The sequence below is a fragment of the Anser cygnoides genome, chromosome 1, assembly GCF_040182565.1.
Source record: "Anser cygnoides isolate HZ-2024a breed goose chromosome 1, Taihu_goose_T2T_genome, whole genome shotgun sequence".
NCBI classification, from domain to species: domain Eukaryota; kingdom Metazoa; phylum Chordata; class Aves; order Anseriformes; family Anatidae; genus Anser; species Anser cygnoides.
Genome location: NC_089873.1, coordinates 52,036,499 through 52,056,615, shown reverse-complemented (window position 1 = coordinate 52,056,615; position 20,117 = coordinate 52,036,499). Strand labels below are relative to the sequence as shown.

Sequence of the window (20,117 nt, the reverse complement as noted above, 5' to 3'; positions counted from 1 at the left end):
GGATTCTAGGATTGTTTATAAGGATACTAGTTAAAGGAAAAAAAAAAAAAGGAAGAAAAAAAAAAAAGGAAACTAGGAGTAGGAGGGAAGATAGTTTTCTTCTGGCTTATTTTATCCAAAATGAATTTTACTTAAACAATTATACATCTACACATATATATGAGAAAGGTTAACAATTTTAACTAAACTCTGTTTTAATTGTATATGTATATGTGTACATGCTGTATTTGCTTTACAATAATAGAAAGACAGACTCTATTTTGTCAGGAGAAGGGTTATGGAATCTCGTTGTCCCCAAAATATAACAGCTTTAAAGAAAAAAAAAAGTATTCAAAAGAAAAAAATGGTACTTCAGATCATTCTGTTAAGAAGAAACTTAAAATATTCTGTGATTTGAGAATCGTGATCCCCTGGGGTATATGCTTTGAAGAGTGAAAGCGTCAAGAAAAAAAGCCCTGCCAAACATGTAGTTCTCATCTGTAGAGGCTACATAGAACGCCACTTTCACACTTACAGGGTCCAGATCTTTAAATCATAAATACCTTCTTAGCCTTTAGAAGTCCAGGAAGTTTCCGCTGATTTGCAGCTCCTTGAAAATGTGGTATAGATTTGCTGCATATTATATATGTATATATATATTTGCTACATATATATATATGTATATGTATATATAAACATTGGATTCAGCTAATAATGTGGCTGCTTATGGTTTTTTTAGTTTTCTACAACAGTAAATTCTTGAATATCATTCAGTTTGAGTTTCAAATTTTCCTTAAAGTGTACAACTTCACAATTTTCAAAAATCATATCACAGAATGGCTAAAGGAGGTTGGGTTTAAAGTAGACAAAATGCTTAATGTTTTACTTACTTAGGAATGATTCACCATGTTAATCATCATTTTCCCTTACTTTTTGTTCTTGTTGTTGTTTTTTTCCTGTTATCCTCAGCAACACAGATGGTCTCCAGGATTTTAGGATTTTCAGCAGATGAACACAGCACCAATACTTGAGCATCGCTGTTCTGACAAAAAACAAACAAACAAACAAACAAAACTAGATAGATTTTGAGACAGAGAAAGAGGCATTGAGGACTCACAATATCTGAGAAATTCATCTGCAGTGTCTGCTTTATACTTTAAATGTGTTTTGAATACGCTTCTGTCCGGCTGCTTTGCTTGAACTTATTGTCTTTTGAGCTGACATAACAGAAATTAATGTCATCAGTTTTCTATCAAGCATTAATAACCTGAAATGCTGATAAACAAACTGTTGTAGGGGCAAAGCAGCTTAAATCACCACAACTAAATTCAAAGTTGAGATTGTGAGTTAGCATCTTGAGCCAGTTTGCTGTTTGAAATATTGTCATGCTGACTTCCTTCAGAATCCTCCTTCTTCTAGATCACATACTTTTATACAAGTACAAGGTTTGGGTAAAAAAAAAATAAAAATAAAAATAAAAAAATAAATCCCCCCCCCAAAAAAAATCTCAAACAAATTAATATATTTAATGACAAAAATTGAACAGCTTGAATTGCACTTCATTCATTTTCACTTTTATTTCTGTTCCCAAGGCATAAGAATTTAACCAGAACATCGACTGTTCCTTATTGTGTTCCAGTACCTTCTATTGCAGGATCATCATCAGAATGCTTTTCTCCTTCAGTTTGGTGATTATAGCTTTTGTGATAGGTGACATCCGTATGTTGAGATGGTAGTTTTATGTTTCAGTGTCAAGGTAAACAGAGATTTATGTATCTGTGCTTTCATGAATCTGCCATTTGCCTGACTGTTTCATTACCTTCAGACGCCTCACAGTTGTGAAAGGAAATGATTTATGGGCCTGGACAGGCTGTTTAAATCACATGTTGAGGGCAAGTAAAGATAAACCGAGATTCCCAAGCTGACTGACACTAATGAAGAGTTATAAATGTTTTCTCTAGCAGAGAAATATTTAAAAAGAAAGGTGGAGAGAAAGAGATTCGAGGTTTTTTTTCCTTGTAAAAGTTTTTTTGAGGCACATTCGCAAGAGAAATCCTTCTCATCTGGGAAAATGTGGTATAATGATGACTTGGTGAAGTCAAGATGATTTAAGGAATTAATTCTGTAAACGGTTAAAAGTCCTAATATGCAAGTCTAAACAGAGAAGAAGCTACAAATGTAGGAAACAGGTAGAAAAAGTAAGTAAGGGAATATCTGGGAGACGGAAGATAGTTCAGTTCTACTGACAGAAAAGAATAATAATAAAAAAAAAAGTCTGAACTCAGTTGTGCCTGATTCAGGGGATTTGAAGATAATATGTGAGAACATTCAATGTGGTAAGAAAGAAAAGAAGATTTTTAACAGTGAAGTTTCTGCTTTTACATTTCTCAGGAAAAAACCACCACGAACAGCAACCAAACAGGTGAAAACAGAGCAATGATAAAAAAGATTGCGGCCCAAAACATACTATACATGCATCCCCTTGAAATCACTAATATTAGAATACCAAGATTAAAATAAATAAATAAATTATTAATAATAATAATAAAAGCAATTGGGTGGTCATCATTTTTAATGGCAGGGAAACTGGCAATTACTCTCTTCCTGAGGAAAAAAATAAAACGTCATTCCTATAAATTCCAGTTACATAAGAATATGGGCAATTACACTATTGAAGAAATCTGTGACAGAGAGTAGGCACTAGAAAATATCTATGAAATATGATTCTCATTCACAGAGCCTTCTGAACTGCAGAACACCCACAGAGCAAAATCAGCTGCAGATTGGTCTTTCTACATCATGGAAATAATAGAAAATGGGACTGGAGGGGAGCATGAGTGGCCATCTAATCTAACCTCTGTGCTAACACAGATGAGTTACAGCTGAAATTCTGGCAGATTAACATAGCCCATACACCATGATAAATGCATTCCCTTCCTTCCTTCCTTCCCTTTTCCTTTCCTCATTTCCTCTCTTCCCCATTTTAGTAGGGAAGAAAGATGTGTTCGCAGCAGTATGCAAAAGTCTGGGCTCTTAAAACAGCTGATACTACTAGAATGCACTCGGCTGTATTTTTGTACGTATTTATATGACCATAAAACAAAACAACCTCCAAATTTAATATTAGTTCTGCTGCAAAAGTTTATTCAGGAAAGAAGGAATTCAGTTAATTGAACTTTTCTCACCAGGTGTTCTGTGTATCACGGATTTGAAATTTCTGCAGGTTTTCTGTTTCTGCAGCATCTTTTCAGTGGCAGAGGCAGGCACAAAGGGTAGAGTAGGGCAGCAGCACCCATCACTGTTCTTTGTATTTTAAAGGAAGCTTTCTGCAGTGCAGAGAACATTCACTCTAGCAGAAATCTACCAGAGTGCGTTTCTGCTACGTGTGGCATGTGTATCCATCCTTAAAAGTATTCAGAGACCAAAATGTTCCACATTGTACTATCTGCATTCAACAGATGGAGCATTTGTCTGTATCCGAGAAAAATCACACTAAAAGCAGTAGCATGATGGAGGCTGACGCGAATCTTCAGCTTTGCAGTTACACACTCACACCTTAAAGATTAGCCTGCCCTACCCTCTATTTCAGACGATTTCCGTGGGGATTTGCTTGTTTAGCTGCCGGGCCGCTGAGGTGCGGGGTACATCCCGGGACAGGTGCCCGGCTCCAGCCGCCCGGCGCCCCCCGGCGCCGCCCGCTGCCACGGCGCCCCCTCCCGGGGCAGCGCCGCCAGCGCTCCGCGGCCGCGCCCCCTTCCGCGGAGCCCTTCGCGTCTCCTGCGTGCTTTACGGGGCCGTCAGCTCCTTAGATGTCTTACCGCTATTTTACAATACTGGTATTTGACAATACTGGTAGGTATTTTACAATACTTCCTTCCAGTATTTTACAATATTGGTAAGACATCTGAGGAGTATTATAAAATTCAAGAAGAAAAAACGAACCAAAATTCAAGCACAAAAGTAAACCGTAGAAGAAATGTTTTGTAGGAGCGCTTTCCCTCTTGAAACAATAGCTGTCGGCTTACTCTTCAGAAGGGATAGCGAGCCTCGCCGTGTAGGGCGAGACGCGCATTTCCTGCGCATCTATGAAAAAGCTGTAGCAAGTGACTTTCCCGTTATCTTTCTCTCTTGCTCAACATGGAATTCATGTTTCCTGCCGCCCGTGCCTGCTGCCCTGCCGGGTGTGCGGGTCCCTCCCTCGCTTCGGGGAAAGCTAAAAGGGCTAAAACAGCGCACCAAACGCCGGCCGCACGAGGCTCAGCGCCCAGCGCGGGCGGGTGTCCGAGCAACTGCGGAAACTTTTTCTTTTCATTAACGATGAATATACATATACATGTGTCTGGGGGCTTTCCGAGCTCAGGGGACAGCTCGCAGCCGGGACGAGCCCGCTCGGGCGGCGCTGCGCGTGTGGGCGTTTGGGGGGGGGCTGCTGCGCGCCCTCCTGCGCGCCCCGCGGGGCTCCGCGTGCGTCAGGCGGCCGCTGGCGTCAGAGCCGCCGGGCGCGGAGCGGCGGGGAGGGGGCAGCGGGAGCGGGGAGGGGGGAAGGAGGGGGAGGAGGAGGAGGAAGAGGAGGAGGGAGGCGATGGCGGCACCGCCGTGACATCACCCCGCGGCTTATATAGTTGGGGAAGGGTCCGGGTCCCCCGTCTAGTGCCTGCGGCCGCCTGTCAGCACTCTGCCGAGGGCGCGGAGCGGCTCTCTCTGTGTGTCTGTCTGTCTCTCTCTCCGTCTCTCCCCAGGATTTATGGACTTTACTTTCTAGAAGGTGGCGCGGCAAGGATGAGAGCCCAGCTGGTGTGCGTGGTGCTGCTGGCCTTGGCCTCCTGCAGCCTCTGCTCAGGTAAGCCCCCGCCGCGCCCTGCGCCCCGCCGCGCCGGCACACGGAGCCCCCCTGGCCCCTGTCAGCAGCCGGCCCCCGGGCGCTCCTGCCCCCTCCAGCGGGACCGGACGCAACGAGGTGGACGAACTTCAGGCGCCAAGGAGCTGCCCCGGTAACAGGCTATGGCCAGCATCGTGTTTTCTGACACTCTCCTAACTTTCTCCTTTCCTGTAAGCTGTTGCGCCCCACAGCATCACTGCCGTGGTTGTTAGTGTAGAGTAGTCATTGAGAAACACACATCGGTGTAGACTGTCCACTTAATTATGCTGCCTCATTTGAGGTTTGCTGAATACCATGTATTTCCAAACCATCATATATACTGTATTTTCTGCAACATGTATGAATATCTTCCATAGTCCAAATCAACATGACTACATATGCATTGTAGTCACTTTTCAGTAGCTGAAGTAAAATTTTAGGATTCTGGAGGAAAAAAAAAAAAAAAGCTAGTAACTGTAAAAAATGATGACAAAAACTGCTGGTCACAAAGATGCTGATCACACAATAGGAAGTTAAATGTAAGTGCGTTTCTTTTCCGTGATCAGTTACTTTAGAAACACAAAAAAAGAGGGCCATATATGAAAATGCACTGCCTTCTCATTTGGAAAATGACATAGCTGTGTCATTTAGGTCATCAGCTTTTGAGAAAAACAAAACAACAACAAAAAAACAGGTGTACAGCCACAGACATGGAGCACAACAGGCTTTAAAATCCACTCTAACTTATGAATGACTGTAATCTGTAACTTCACAAAATGTAAGGAGTAAATTTACAAATGTCTTTATTTTTGTGCTTTAGTATTCAGAAAGACTCAGAATTCCCCTCTTTGGATGCAAGTTACCAATTTGCATTTCCCCAGAGAAGAAAAATGTAACATGCTTAATATCTGTATTTCGACACAACTTAAGCATTATTGTTTTGTGTGTTTTAGAGAATAGGTGATCTTAGTGACAGGGCTTAATATTTATTATTTTCTCCCCATAAATCTAAAGCTTTTTAAGCAAAGGCATGAATAGTATTTTCAGTGAGGCAGTATCGAATTCATAAGCCCACTAAAGCCGAAGATTTCAGTGGAAACTATTAGAGGTGCATACAAAAATAAATGAAATTGTATATGTAACTAACATGATGGTTCATTTGCTGGAAATTTTGAAATTATATTTAAAAGAGAAATGTCATAGAGAAGTTTGGATGGAAAGGGCAAATCAGTTTTTACTAATATGGACAATTATGTCACAAAGAAAATGATCTTTAGTTTAATTTCCCTTTGAAAATATCTGCCATCAGGGGAAAGTATGTTCCTGTAGAAGGTAACTATTTCTATAGAATGTAGATACATGAATAGAAGCTATATCAATTATAAGTGAATCATTAAAAAGACAACAAAGTGTGTGGATCTTCCTTAGATTTGGACAATAACGTGTAATGTGATTTTTTTATTCTTTGCTCTCAGAGTGATCTTTTAATGCTTTTACTCTTCATCTGTCTCTTTCACTCCTGAATTATGTGTGCACTCCCTTTTCCTCCTCCAAGCTTTGTTTCATTTTTTACTCTAGCAATGATCTCCTAAATAATGTCCTCCAAAGTTCTTTTCTCTTATCAAAATGTTTAATACCTATCTATTCAGTGCAACCTTCCACTTATGCATCTGTCTTCTACCCTTGACAGTGTGGAAACAATCTTTTATTCTATATGGCCTTTAAAAGCCAGAGTGCTGACCAGATGCAAGTTATTTTATTGCTCCCAGCTGATAGAACATAACAAATCACAGTGCTGTCACACCTGTACTGTTCACACACTTGCAGGAGCTGCTGCTGTCATTAGTAGAAATTCAGCTGTGGTGATCTTTTGCTTCCAGCAGAAAGACCTTCAGCTACAGGTGAAGCTGTTAAAAGATTACGTAACAATGACAATAAGTTGTGCTGTAGGGTATTAGGCTAGAGAGAAGTTGTTAGTGAGTTGCTGCAGTACTGCTGACCAGTCTTACTCAATACTTTTGATAACAACTTCAATGCAAAATGAAGGAAAGGATGAATGAATGAATGCATTGAACTAGTAACGCAAAGGTGAATATGAGCATCACTACAGAGGAAGACTGTTGTAATGCACAGGAGTTTTTGATGACCTGAATAATAAAAATGGGAAGAAGTACTGCTGTGCAAAGTGTAATAGATTAGGAAATAATAAGTTTCTATTACAAACTCCTTTTAACAGAACCATGGCTGTTGGAAATGTGTGAGGAGATATAGGACTTGGTCATGCTATCTGACCTTACTCTTATTACTAGATAATAAGGCTTTTCAGCCATGAGAGACAATAAAATCCAAAAATGTGTCTGAAAGCTACTTCTTTAGCAACTGGAAAACATTAAGGTAGTTAAGTAGTAGGACCGCTGATCTAGTTTGTGCCGTGCTGTGTTGAGATCACATCAGGCACAGAGGAGGGTCACTGATGACTTAGGGAACAGATGGCTATTAGGTAGATCAGAGACAGTGTAATAGCTATGGGCACAGCCTTTCAGTAAAGTGTCTATGGTGTTTCCAGGGGAATGGCTTATGTCTGAAACTCTAAAGTAGAGGCACAGTGACCTTGCATTTGTTTGATGGTCACCATATAAAAATACCTTGAAGATCTAAGTAAGGAAGGGTTGTGATTATTCTTAAAACCCACGAGTTGGATAAATGTTAAAAATAGAGAGGCAGCATATATAGTGAAGGAGGTTATAAGTGAGCTGTGAATAAAATTTTAATTGGAAATAAATTAGGCTTGAAATTAGAAGAATGTGAATAACCTTTGATAGTTTTGGAAGAATTTCCCAAAGAAGAAATGTGGTGGGGTGTGGGTGATCTTGTTACAAAAACTGATCATGATCGATTTTTAAGAGTATTGTAATAGTAGACTTCCTGTGCCAGCAGAAATCTGTCACAGACAAGCACACACACACATAAAAGGTTTCTTATGGTCCTATGTTCTTTAGACAGTATTAAGATAATGTTGTGATGATCCCTGAAATTCAGGCATAAGTAGAATCTATCCACAGATTCTGTGGTAGGGTATTACATGCTGATAACATGTATCATTTTAATAAAACTGATGTATGGTTTATATTAATATGGAATAAATATCTGTGTAGTTTGGTTTTAAATCAATGTAATTGGCTTAGGACTGCTAGTAATCTGTGGAACGTAAAAGCCATGTGGAAATTTGTTTCACTAGATTTCTGTATATATCTCATATTTGAGCTGTAATTGCTGCTTCATTTTCAAGGTGACAGTTCTTCCTTGTGGTTCTGTAGAGCACAAAGCAGAAAAGTTTTTGACTGTTTTTTCTTTCTACAGCAATGTTTACTCTTTTGACCAAATCAAGTCTTGCAAGCCCACTGAGCTATTAAAAGTCAATTACATTAGTAAAGAAAATCCTAAGAATTTTGGTTAGAATACTTTCATTTGGAGTATGCATTTTCAGAAGAGCTTGTGTCACAAACGCTTGTCTTGCTCAATTCCCTCATATCAGTAAAAATACTCTTAATTTAACCAAGAATAATTGAGACTAAATTTTGTCAAGTAGTTCAGTTGCCATTGATCTAAATTCTTATTTTCTACTTAAGGAAATATTCTTTGAAAATAAATATCCAAAATCTTCCAAGGTTAGAAGAGGTGACAAATAGTGATTATGAAAATCATACTCATTTTGAATGAAGATATAGCAGTGGTTTTGTTTACTGGAATGGCTGTTGACCAGTGAACTGAGATTAATGAATTAACGAATCCTTTCATTAATAATCCTTTCATCTTCACCTCAATAAGCTTGATCCTGCTTTAAAATGTCGTGAGTATCCATTTCAAAATAATATTACTCTTACCTAAAGACTCATCACAGTCCATTTAGATCACTTTGCTGTACTTCTATTACAGTTTTTTTTTCTTCCAAAACTAATTGAAATATCTAAATACTGTTTGCTGAATTCAGATGTCCGTGATTTATAATGAAATAATCAACATATGTTACTGATTTATTCCCAGATTCAGAAGAGGAAATGAAAGCATTAGAAGCAGATTTATTGACCAATATGTATACATCAAAGGTAATTATTTTTCCTCTTTTAGTTGATGGGTAGGGAGCAAATGAATTCTCATTACAAACCTAGAAGTCTTTACACAAAGTAATAACCTATGGTCTAGACCTAAAAGTTTAGTGCTAGACATCACTTTGGTGCAAGATTTTCTCAGTTCAAAGGAAATTTAAAGGTGTTGATGTGACACAAAAACTGTTCCTCAGTTTTAGCACTGTTACTTTCATTAAACTGTCAAAAGTGTGTTATGTGTAGAGACATAAATTTATAAGAGGAAATGTGTTTCCAATAAGATTATGTCTGCTGAAAGCTAAATTAACCTTTAGTCAAATCTGTAAGTGAGATTTTTTATGCAGAACTTTTTTTCTATATGCATATAAAATTAAGACAGTCATGAAGCAAAAGCTGTTAATGCATATGCTGATCTTAGTTTAGGAATTTCATCGTAGTGTTAGTACAAGAACATGGAGAGATGACTATGAAACTATTAATCTGGTAAATGACATTTCCTTGACAAGTGGCCAGACTGTGAGTGATGTACATGTTATTTAATACAAATAGAAAAAAGTTCTGTTCCAAGCTCATACTGACCTAGGTGAAGCAGCAAGTGTTGCACATATGTATTGAATGGGCTGATAGACAAGCACTTTTGCAACACTGTTACTTTCCACAAATGATTTAAAAAATATAGATGTCTAATATTTCTTCAGCAACATATTGAAGAACAAACTCTGCAATGAGTGTTATAGGCTTAAGGTTAAGTGATTTAACTCTTGTTTCTCATGAAGTTCAAGTGCAGCTTGATTTCAGTGGAAAATAAAATGAGATTTTCATGAAAATTTTCAAATAAGGATTCATAATCTAATGACTAGTTGAATGTTAAGGACAAAGCCTGCCTGCAATCCACTATTTACTGCATTTGGTTATGTGTGAGATTTTTCACAGTAGTCTTTGAATATGCTAGGATGAGAAATGAGGCTAGAAAATACATTGTTCTGATCTGGTCTAGCAATTCTTAGGTTCCCAAGTTCTTTACTGGTGTGGTCGATTCCAAACAAACCTGTTTGTCACTTGCTTCTCTAAGGTAAAGAAAGATTTAATACAGATTATTTTTCAGAGACAAATTTAAATGTAGGAGGCTGACAAAAATAGTGCTTTCTCTGTGTGCCAAACCATAATGTGTCCTGGGAGAAAACCCTGCAGTTGTTGGTATTTCTGTTACTGGTTGTAAAGGAATTGTGATCCTAACTTTCACTTCCATCTTCTCTTCTCTCTCAGCATAGAGTACAATCTCAAGTAACTAAAAATGCCCAAATATAGTACACCAGTTTATAATATGAAGATGTATGTCATACACTATTACATGTTGTTTTACATCGTGTAGCTTGCTATTTGATCTCCTCATGGTATATAGAACATATAAGACAAGTGACACCTGAAGTAGACAGAAAGAGTAGACATATGGCAGAGACATCATTTTAATTCTAGATTATACCGTTTAAATCATCATTTAAAACTAATTCATTTAGTATGTATTGTCCTTTGACATCAAAGTAAGGCATGGTAGAACCACTAAAATGTATATAAAACTTCTTCTACAAGGGATAGACCACCCCATCCAATAGTAAAATGACAAATATATATATTTTTTTTTGTCGGCTTCTGCTAGGTTTGGTCTACAACAGAGGTATGGCTCTAGTGTGAAAGACAAGTTTTATGATGGTATATATGATAACTGACTTGGTTTTTGCTTGAGATCAAGTTCCAGTTGAGGGCAATTACTATTGAATTGTATTAATCATCTTTGACACTGACTTGGTTAGCAACAGCAAGGGAAATTCAGACAACTTAAATAGACAATGATTCTCAGCACTAACATGGAGGGGAAAATAACAATAAATAAATTAAAAAAAAAAGTGTTTATGAAAACCCAGATATAAAAATGCAGTAAAGTGGATTAGCATTTATAGTTCTAGTATTTCACAGAAAAGTTCTTCCTAAGTAGGTACTTGTGAAGTATGCTATTAAGACTAATAGTCTATCCGAAAATATGGAAATAAGCTTTTTACCACATGGTTTTGACTTCGCAGACTGTTGTCCAGTGTCTGCTGGCCTTTTTGGCCATTCATCCATATGCTAAATACCTCTACAACATTTTTTTTTTCTTAAAAAAGGAAGTACACACATGCTTATTTTGAACTGTCTTCAACATTTAATAGTTTGTCTTCCTCTGCTGTTACACCTCAAAGAAGATAAAGGGATCAAACAAGTCCCTAAAAGGCTTTATGTATCTTTCTTCTTAAGATAAAATCCAAAGAGCCCTTTGCAAGATTTAGTAAGACTACACAACCTACGGTGTCACAGGTATGAAATTACCTGCTGACTGTTTTTTGTATCAAAAAGATAGCTCTATTCCTCCTCCTTAAATGTTCAGATGAAACCACCATTTACATGAAGAATGTCCTTAACTCAAACAAGATTGAGATGGTATCAGTTCAATAAAAAGAAAGGAAGAAAAGCATTTCTTTGAGTAACTTATCACTAGAATATAATGTTGTGATACCCACTTACATTAATTTTTTGACATCTTGGACCCTCTGAGCTTCTTACTGTTCTTGGATGCCTATTCCTGACAGTATATGCCAGAAAGTTTAACCTTTTTGTCAGAGGCAGATGAGGCTACAGCTGCCTAGGAGCTGTTGACTTCCTGACTCAGACATTGCTTACAACCCTTTACATTTAAAGGCATTAGTGTATATCATGGAAGAACTTTGGCTGTAATGGAACTCAGTAACTTATTTACTTAAAGAAAGATAATATTTTTATTATAATTTCTATTGATACATTCTGAACAAAATTCAACTACTATTCTGAAGAGGAACTGTTGAAGCACCTATGTAGACAGTGCAGACCTGTTGAGCCAATACGGTTTATACTACTGATACTTTTGCATGACTTCAGCAGCATGCTGAGATATCTGCACACTCTCTTTCATTAACGTTGATGAAAAACAAGTGAAATTCCTGCTTTACTCTATGTAGAGGAATTCATGAAACAAAACTAACACCAAGGAAGTGTACCAGAAAAAGAAGGCTGCTATAAGGTCTCCCTGGAGAAGAGAAGGCTCCAGGGAGACCTTATAGCAGCCTTTCAGTACTTAAAGGGAGCTTTCAGGAAAGTGGGAGAGGGACTCTTTGTCAGGGAGTGTAGTGATAGGACAAGGGGTAATGTTTTTAAACTAAAAGAAGGTAGGTTTAGATTAGATATTAGGAAGAAATTCTTTACTCAGAGGGTGGCAAGGCATTGGAACAGGTTACCCAAAGAAACTGTGGATGCCCCATCCCTGGAAATGTTCAAGGCCAGGTTGGGCAACCTGGTCTAATGGAAGCCCATGACAGGGGGTTGGAACTAGATGATCTTTAAGGTCCCTTCCAACCCAAACCAGTCTATGATCCTATGAGTCTGTGAAAAACACCAGAAAAAGCCTTCCGTTCTCTGCCTTATAATACTTCAGGAATTCTGTAAGCTAAGTCCAAGTTTTTACTTATATTTTTGGTGTCTTGAGGTTTATTTGGTTACGAATCTGTTTTTCACCTCCTTTCACCAGATGAAGGCAAGAAATATATATATATAAAAAAAAAAAAGAAACTTTATTATTAGTTAACATTTGGGAGGTATTAATTACAAAACAGCAACAATAAGTTATATTAAATAAATTGTATTGGGTCATCATTCAACCAGAAATGGAAAGAAAAATATATCAGATGTATTATAACTTGGGATTCTCTGTAGTTTTTCATAGGAAAAGACTGTTGTCAAGAAGAAAATATTCTCAAGCTCATTTCAGTTACTTAGTCAATTTTAACTTCTCTTTTCACTTCTCAAGATGTAAAAAGGTGTGGGAAACCATATATCTGAGTCATATTTCAGATGCATGTTCAACAATGGAAATGTGTATATAATATTCACTTCATGAATTCTTTAGCATTAATAATTTTTAAATACTGATTCATCCAGCAGTCTCTTTTGTTCAATCAGATCCCTCCCTGATTTTTTTTTTCAAGTTAATCTTCAAAAAAATGTGTTCCTTCTTGACAGGTGTGAGTTCTTTGATCTCTTGTGGAGGTGTTATAGCAAAACATATCTTGAGCGACTGTAGTTGGTATTGCTTAGACCTGTGTGGAAAATATATCACGCACTGGAAGTGTACCTGAACATCTGTGTTACAGTGATCTAAAACTATTTTTGCCTTTTTTTTTCTTTTTCTCCAGAATACCCACCTCAGAGATTTTCCATACCCTTTAAAACAAAGCTGTGTGGTTGTAATGCTTGCTGTAATAGTGAAGTGTATTAGAAAAGTAACACGACTGCTTTGTTCAGTGAGTAGACATGACCTAGAGAGCTCCATGTTCAGTTTAAAAAAAAAAAAAAAGTTCTTAATGCTTTATAGTATCGTTGTGTGAGTCCACAGGAGTGTAAGTCAGAAGCATGTGTACTCAAGTAAAAAAATATTTTGAAGTGATATATGCAAGGTATTAATGAGAATTAGACTCTTTTGACTGACAAAGTATGGTTGCAGACAGAACTGCAAGACTATTTTCCCCTAACCTTGTAAGTAGCAGCTAAGACCAATTGCACCTAATGGACGCTGCAATTTAAGTATTTTACTAATAGAGAGTAGCATTCGTTTAAACAAAGACATGCATCAAGGTAACATTAAATAGAATCTTGTGATCAAAAGTTATTAAAAATTATTCAAGAAGGCATAATGTATTTCCCCATTTCTTTTCTTTTCCAGTCCCATCCATTGGACTTGGTTTCAACTTACAGTTCTCACTTGCTCACATAGCACTGTCCCTAGATTTAATTCTTCATTGCAATTTAACTAGTTCATATTTCTTTCATATACCCAAGACAAAGAATTGTATTGGAAAAGTCACCTCATTTAGTATGAAAAGCTCCATGGTTTTGCATTTCACAAATATTTTTAAAAAGACCAAAGATTTTGAAATTGCAGTGCACACTTGCTCTTTTTGCTAATTTAACTTTTCTTAATTAAATTAGGCATTCTGTAAAGAGGTTAAGTTTGTTTTGAACCTGCCACATCTTTTCAAATAATTAAACAGACTAATTTCCGGAATGGAGCACCTGAATGGGACAGCAGATGAGCCAAAACAATGCAGAACCTTCTGAATAAAATTTGGGATTTTTCTTCTTAGCCTCAGAACAAAATACTACTTGTTTTCTGAGCCCTGTCAGGAAGCTAAGAACACAGCAGTTGTATCAAAGGACTAAATTACTCTCATTCTGAAATGCATGCATATATCAGATATATACTGAAGTAATGATTAAAGACAAAAGGGCATTTCTTTCAACTAATGATATTAGTGATGAGAGCCTTTCTTGTTTCTTGTTCACGTCTCTCCATTTTCTTTCTTTTCCCTCAAAAAATTGTAGCAAATATGCACAAATCTTACATACAATACCTCTTTGTTAAGAAATTGCTTTGAAGAAACTACAGGTTGTGTGATTACCAAATATTCAACTAGGTAAGAACTGCATTCACACTCTCAGTTAATGCTGTTGGTTAGTAAAAGGCAATGTCTGTATTAATGCAATAACTGTATTTAATTTGGTACATCCAGGAAGAGAAACTGCATTTTAGTTCATTAGTAGAGTGTAATTCTAATGTATTCAGCAAGGAAAACCTTGCCATTAATAAACAGAAATTTACTCTTTGGCTTTTGATTGGAGATTGCTACGTCACAAGTTCCAGTTGAAGGAAACTAGTCTCAGTAAGTAGTAAACTAATACCCATCAATAAGAGGAATACAATTTGGAAGAAATAATTGATAGTGTGAGAAAGAAAGTGGCAAAGAAAACAGAACAGTGAATGAGGTAGGAATTATTTTTTTCACTTCACTTTTTTCCATGGATGATCAAAGCTAAAGAAAACTACTACCACAGTTGCTTGAAAAAAATACTAATAGAAAGTAAAAATGTTTTTTCTCATGTATTTTTAAAGGTTTTAAAAGAAACATAGCTCTTAAATAACGTAAGGTATTCGATTAAGCAACAATTGTCACAGACCATGGTGAAATTTCTGTTTATTTTTGTCTTTCTGTAACAACTCTGAGATAGTTCATTATGGACCACCCAAAAACAGTTGGTCTCAGTTTTTCAGTCCAGCCACAAAATCAGGAAGACTTTGTTTGCACAACTCTGTTTCATCTTTGCTCCACCTTTATCCAAGTCCCTAGACCTTCTATACACATCTCTCATGTTCATGACTCTCCAGTGTCCAAAAATCCTGGGGCTTACAAATTCCGTAACATCAGATCTAGCCTCATCAGACAGCTTGCCCTGAAGCAGGGACTCTGTCCTTTTCTTGGGGAATTTTGAAATGACTGGTATTTGTTCTGAACTAGGGAGGAGTTTCTAGTTAACCACAAGCATCCAGCTTGGAATCTGGCACTGGGAATTTATCCAGTGGTCCTGACTCATTGTCCTGACTTACACCTATGAATTTATATTATATTAATTTCCATTTGTGTTTTTGTTTGCACCTGTGTAGAATGACTATGAAATGCTACCATTCTGGTTTGGTAGCAGTTTACTTCAACATCGCATATATCTACCTTGAGGGTAAGGCAGTGGGGAAACAGACTTAGTGTTTTTAATAAAGGAGTTGTCCTAATTTCTGCACTCTCTAATTATTGTATTAAAGTTGGGCAGATGAAAAGGACTTTAAACAAGCAAACTTGTTCCTACCAAAATGCTTGAATATCACACATCATTACTCGAAACAAACCAAAAATTGCAATACATTAAGTAGAGGGCATTTGTATTTTCAGATTAACAGAGCAAAACTTCCTTACTGGAAAACGACCCTGTTAAATGTCTGCAATCTTGTCAACAACATGAACAACCAAGTGGGGGAAACAGTAGAGGCAGATGAAGAGGATCTCATTTCAGGAAGACAGTTCCCTGCTGGTCTGGATGGCTTCAGCTTGGAAGCAATGCTGACAGTATATCAACTCCAGAAAGTTTGCCACAGTAGAGCCTTTCAGCATTGGGAGGTAAAGTGTCACAAATGCAAGTTTCAATGCCTATTACGCTTTTGTGATCCCTTTGTCTTCACAGTGATCTTTTAAAATCCATACCCTATGCATTCCAAGCCTTGCGTGTTCTTGGCTTAAATCACTCCTGTTATATTGTCTAAACTTTCCTTACCTTTTTGATATTCTGTAATACCTAATACCTCTAATATGGCTGTTAGTGAAAGGGTTGTGAATTAATGTAGTTTTTCAAGAGCTGAATGCCTGTTTTGGACAAAGATGCATGCACATATGTGAAGTATTCTTAACTACATAATTTCTCCACTTTTCATAGCCATTCCAGGAAACCAAACAAGCATGTGGCAGCAAACCAGAGCACAAAATTAAAATCTGCTTAACACACATGAAATTACTGTGTATTTATTCAGGCATAACTAACTGTAGGCAGAGTTTCTGTAAAACCTTTCAAGGCCCTAAGACAAACTGGCTTCAAAATACATGGACACATGCCCATGTATACATGTAATTTTACCAGGTACTCTGGACTTACCATTGCTAGGAAACCAGAATCAAGGGAATCCTGCTTTCCCGTTCTCCCACACCTGAAGACTGCTAATCCTAAATAGTGATTGTTTTTAGTCCACCTGTCATATGTACCTTAGTGCAATGATCACATGAAGAACACTTAACAGAATCCATTTACACTGATATGTATTACATTAAAAGTTGCTTTGTGTAGTAGCACTACCCGCTTCCCAGCAAAACCACATTTCTTCAGCTGTTACAGATACATGGGCAGTCTGGCTGAGTCCTAATACCTTTTTGCTTTTTGAATCACAGCTCTATATTTGCTTATTCTCAATCTTTCATACCAGCTAGGATGGCCCATACAAAAGTCTGCAACGTCTCTGAGAACCAGTTTTCTGATGACTCCATTGTTAACATTTATTGCTGAAAAGGAGCTACCATAGCATTGACCACATGCAATAGCCTGTAACTTAATCACAGCTCCTGCAATTACAATTGTATCACTTTTTGTGGTGGTTGGGAAGCACCACTCCTAACCATACTCCACGTGAAATTAAAAAAGGATATTTCTCTCTCAGCTTAGGAACATTGTTAAGCAGCACAAAAAATTTTAAGGCATAATAGAAAAAGAAGGGGTAGAGACAGAGGGAGCAGGCTTGAAATAAACAGTTTATGCAATGAAACAAGTTCTTATTATCTTACTCGTCCAGGATTGATTCCAAAGTCTGTTGAAACCAGAAGAGCTTTTCCATTGATATCAACAGAATGTAGATGAGCTCTTATTTATTACGTAATTAAGTGAGTAACAGAGTTTGATTGCTTAGGGAAATATTGAGGTGGGTCTAAAAATATTTTTAGTTTAATTCCTTTCAGCCACAATCAGCTAAAATCAGTAGGATTGTACTTGACCATGGAAGAATGTTATAAGAAAATGGATGAAATCCTAATAGATCAAGCAAGAATTAATCTGAAGAAAACACTTAAAAAACTCCAAGTAAAACACAGTTACATAACATATTTGATTGATAAAAATTTAGCTTTATTTCATTTCTTACTTACTCATCATAAATTTTGATTTTTTAGCTGTAGGAATTTGGAGATAAAAATATTCCTCAAAAGCTGAAAACAGCAAGGAGTGGGTGTTTTAGGAGGTCTTTCAGTTAAATTATAAAGTGACAATCATTAGGAAGCTTTAAGTCAAATCTAATCGAAGAAGGGCATATCAGCTTTTCTCTAGTCAAAACCAATGATCTCATTAGTTTCAGCAGAATTTAAATATCACTTCCATAGGATTCAGCAAATTTGTAGCCTGATATTAGGTTAGGTCTGAGTTTGGGGCTTATAAAGCTCTCTAGGAATTGATAATTTTCATTACCAAAAAACCCTGATACCATTCTGTGTCTTCTGACATCCTACAGTTACTTCAGCAAGATGCTTATGATCTAGAGAACTCAAGCCAAGAAAAGGAAATAATGAAAAGAAAAAATCCCTATATTCTGAAGAGGCAACTACATGTGAACAAAGCTAGAAGACCATACATACTCAAGAGAAGTTCATATTACTGATGCAGCAGAGGAAAACAATGTGTGTTTAGTTTATAGGTAACTGTGTGTTATGGTTATCTTATTTAGATCTAAAATCATACTTGTGTGAAAATATACTATGGAAAATCATCAAGATGACAACATAACTGTCTTTTTTTGTTGTTGTTTGCAATGGCTGTTTCTTGTTTGTGATTTTTTTCCTACTTGAAATTAATTGGATCAATACATTTGCAAATAAATCTAGTTTCTAAGCATGATGTATTGCACACTACTGAGATTTCAACATATTTCCAACAATACAGTATTTTTCCTATTTTCACACAGTGACATACACCAAGGAAATTGATACTGTCTTTACTGAGAATCTTAACAATTTCTTGTTATGGAAACTTGTTCTTGGAACACCTCAAACATATATATGCTTGCAAGTTTTTATATAATACAGTATTAAGAACTGCTGCCATATTTTATAGATTGGCCAATTTAAATTATTAGGGATTAGGTCTAAGTAAGTAAGGAAATATGGTCAAATATTTATTGGCAATTTCAAAATTCGTATTTAAAACAGCCTGCTTGTAAGTGAATTTAAATTCTTGATCCCTGACTTGCCACTTGCCATAATTTAAGAAAATGCATTAATGAGACTTTAACAAAGTATGCTAGTGAGAACACAGCCAGATATGCTTCAGAACCTCATGTAACGTTGACTAAATAAGGAAAAGAGTTTATTAAATCAGTAAAATAATTTATGGTGTTTACCTAATTTATGAGTGCTCAGGAAAAAAAAATTAAAACAAAAAAATAAAAGATGATTCATTCTCCTGTGGTGTTACTGGAAAAGTCACTATACTAATCCAGTTATATGAGAAATTTGGGAAAAAAAATATTTAAAAGAGGAATAAAAATTAGAACATCTTACATTTACTATTGAAAGCTATTTCCCTCTACAAAGCTCCCTCCCTCTACAAATCTGTAATAACAACAGGTAGTTTTGGGAGCTGAAGATAGTCTTGGAAGTCCACCAAAAGGGAAGCGCCCATCATGGAAAAAAAAAAAAAAAAGAAAAAAAGTATTTTCAAGTTGTAAGTTCTCAAGTACCACCTGAAACTCACACACTCTCCAGCTCCATGTGTCTAATCCCTACATCAGATGTGGGATCTCAGTGCTCCTGGATTCCAGTCTGGAAGAAAACCATTTGAACTGGGGGAAACAACAACAGTTAAAATAGAGAGAGAGTCTGTGACCCATGAAGACTTGATGCTCAGACCAGGAGACAAAAAGTGGGAATAGACATTGCTTTTGAAGCCTACCTGTTTTCTGTTTGAGGTATTTCTTCAAAATGTTTGAAAAAATGGCAAAAACCCCACAGAGAATTACCAAATCATCTCATAGGTCATATTTTCTGACAATTATTATTAAACATACAGAGGGATAAGTAGCATGGAAAAATACACCGCTACCAATGGTTATATCAACTTTGTTACATGGGGAAGAATTTTATTTATTTGTTATCTTTTTACTGTAAAATGTATTTTCATTACACTACATCTATTTCTATTTCCTTTTCTCACTGCAAATGTTATCAGTTTATATATTAAATACCATTAAATGCATGCATTCACAAGATATAACTGAGCATGCACTAATTACTATAATCATTATAATTTGAATAGAGCAAAGTAATTAAGCACATTTGGTCTCAATGGTTTAAATGCTTAATGTGTTTAAGAGTTTCACTTAAATATGGTTCTAGTAGATTAATTTCTTTTTGTTTGTTTTTGTGAAACAGTTGTAGAATTTGACTGGAGACAGTGTGCTCTTAAGTGAGAAACACCTCTCTTTCCAAAAACCTACAAGCTCTGTCCTGTTATGGATACCGTAAATTCTAAATTAGCTGTTGATCTGAAATAACAGAGCAGAATGGAGTTTGATGGAGTTTGTTCAAAAATTCAGTGCAAGTAATATATGGGGAAAAAAAAGGAAAGAAAGAGACTTCGGATCACTATTCTAATCACTATTTTGTAGAGAACACACAAACATGCACAGGAAAAAAAAA

At 36.7% G+C, this 20,117-nt stretch overlaps 1 protein-coding gene across 2 annotated transcripts; it reads left to right on the top strand.

The window, feature by feature from the left end:
* The first annotated feature begins 4,532 nt into the window (after positions 1–4,532).
* NTS (neurotensin) lies at positions 4,533–18,318 on the top strand. 2 transcript variants are annotated; one of them, XM_066995542.1, is made up of 5 exons: positions 4,533–4,819; positions 8,882–8,943; positions 13,203–13,310; positions 14,389–14,480; positions 15,786–15,921. In XM_066995542.1, exons 1-5 carry the CDS (start codon positions 4,759–4,761, stop codon positions 15,826–15,828), a joined length of 366 nt encoding a protein of 121 aa, XP_066851643.1. In that variant the 5' UTR covers positions 4,533–4,758; the 3' UTR covers positions 15,829–15,921. The 2 variants fall into 2 exon arrangements, with proteins under 2 accessions (XP_066851643.1, XP_013045514.1); XM_013190060.3 differs by lacking the exons at positions 13,203–13,310; positions 14,389–14,480 and adding an exon at positions 17,936–18,318 and having other exon boundaries at positions 4,548–4,819; positions 15,786–16,010.
* Positions 18,319–20,117: the final 1,799 nt, after the last annotated feature.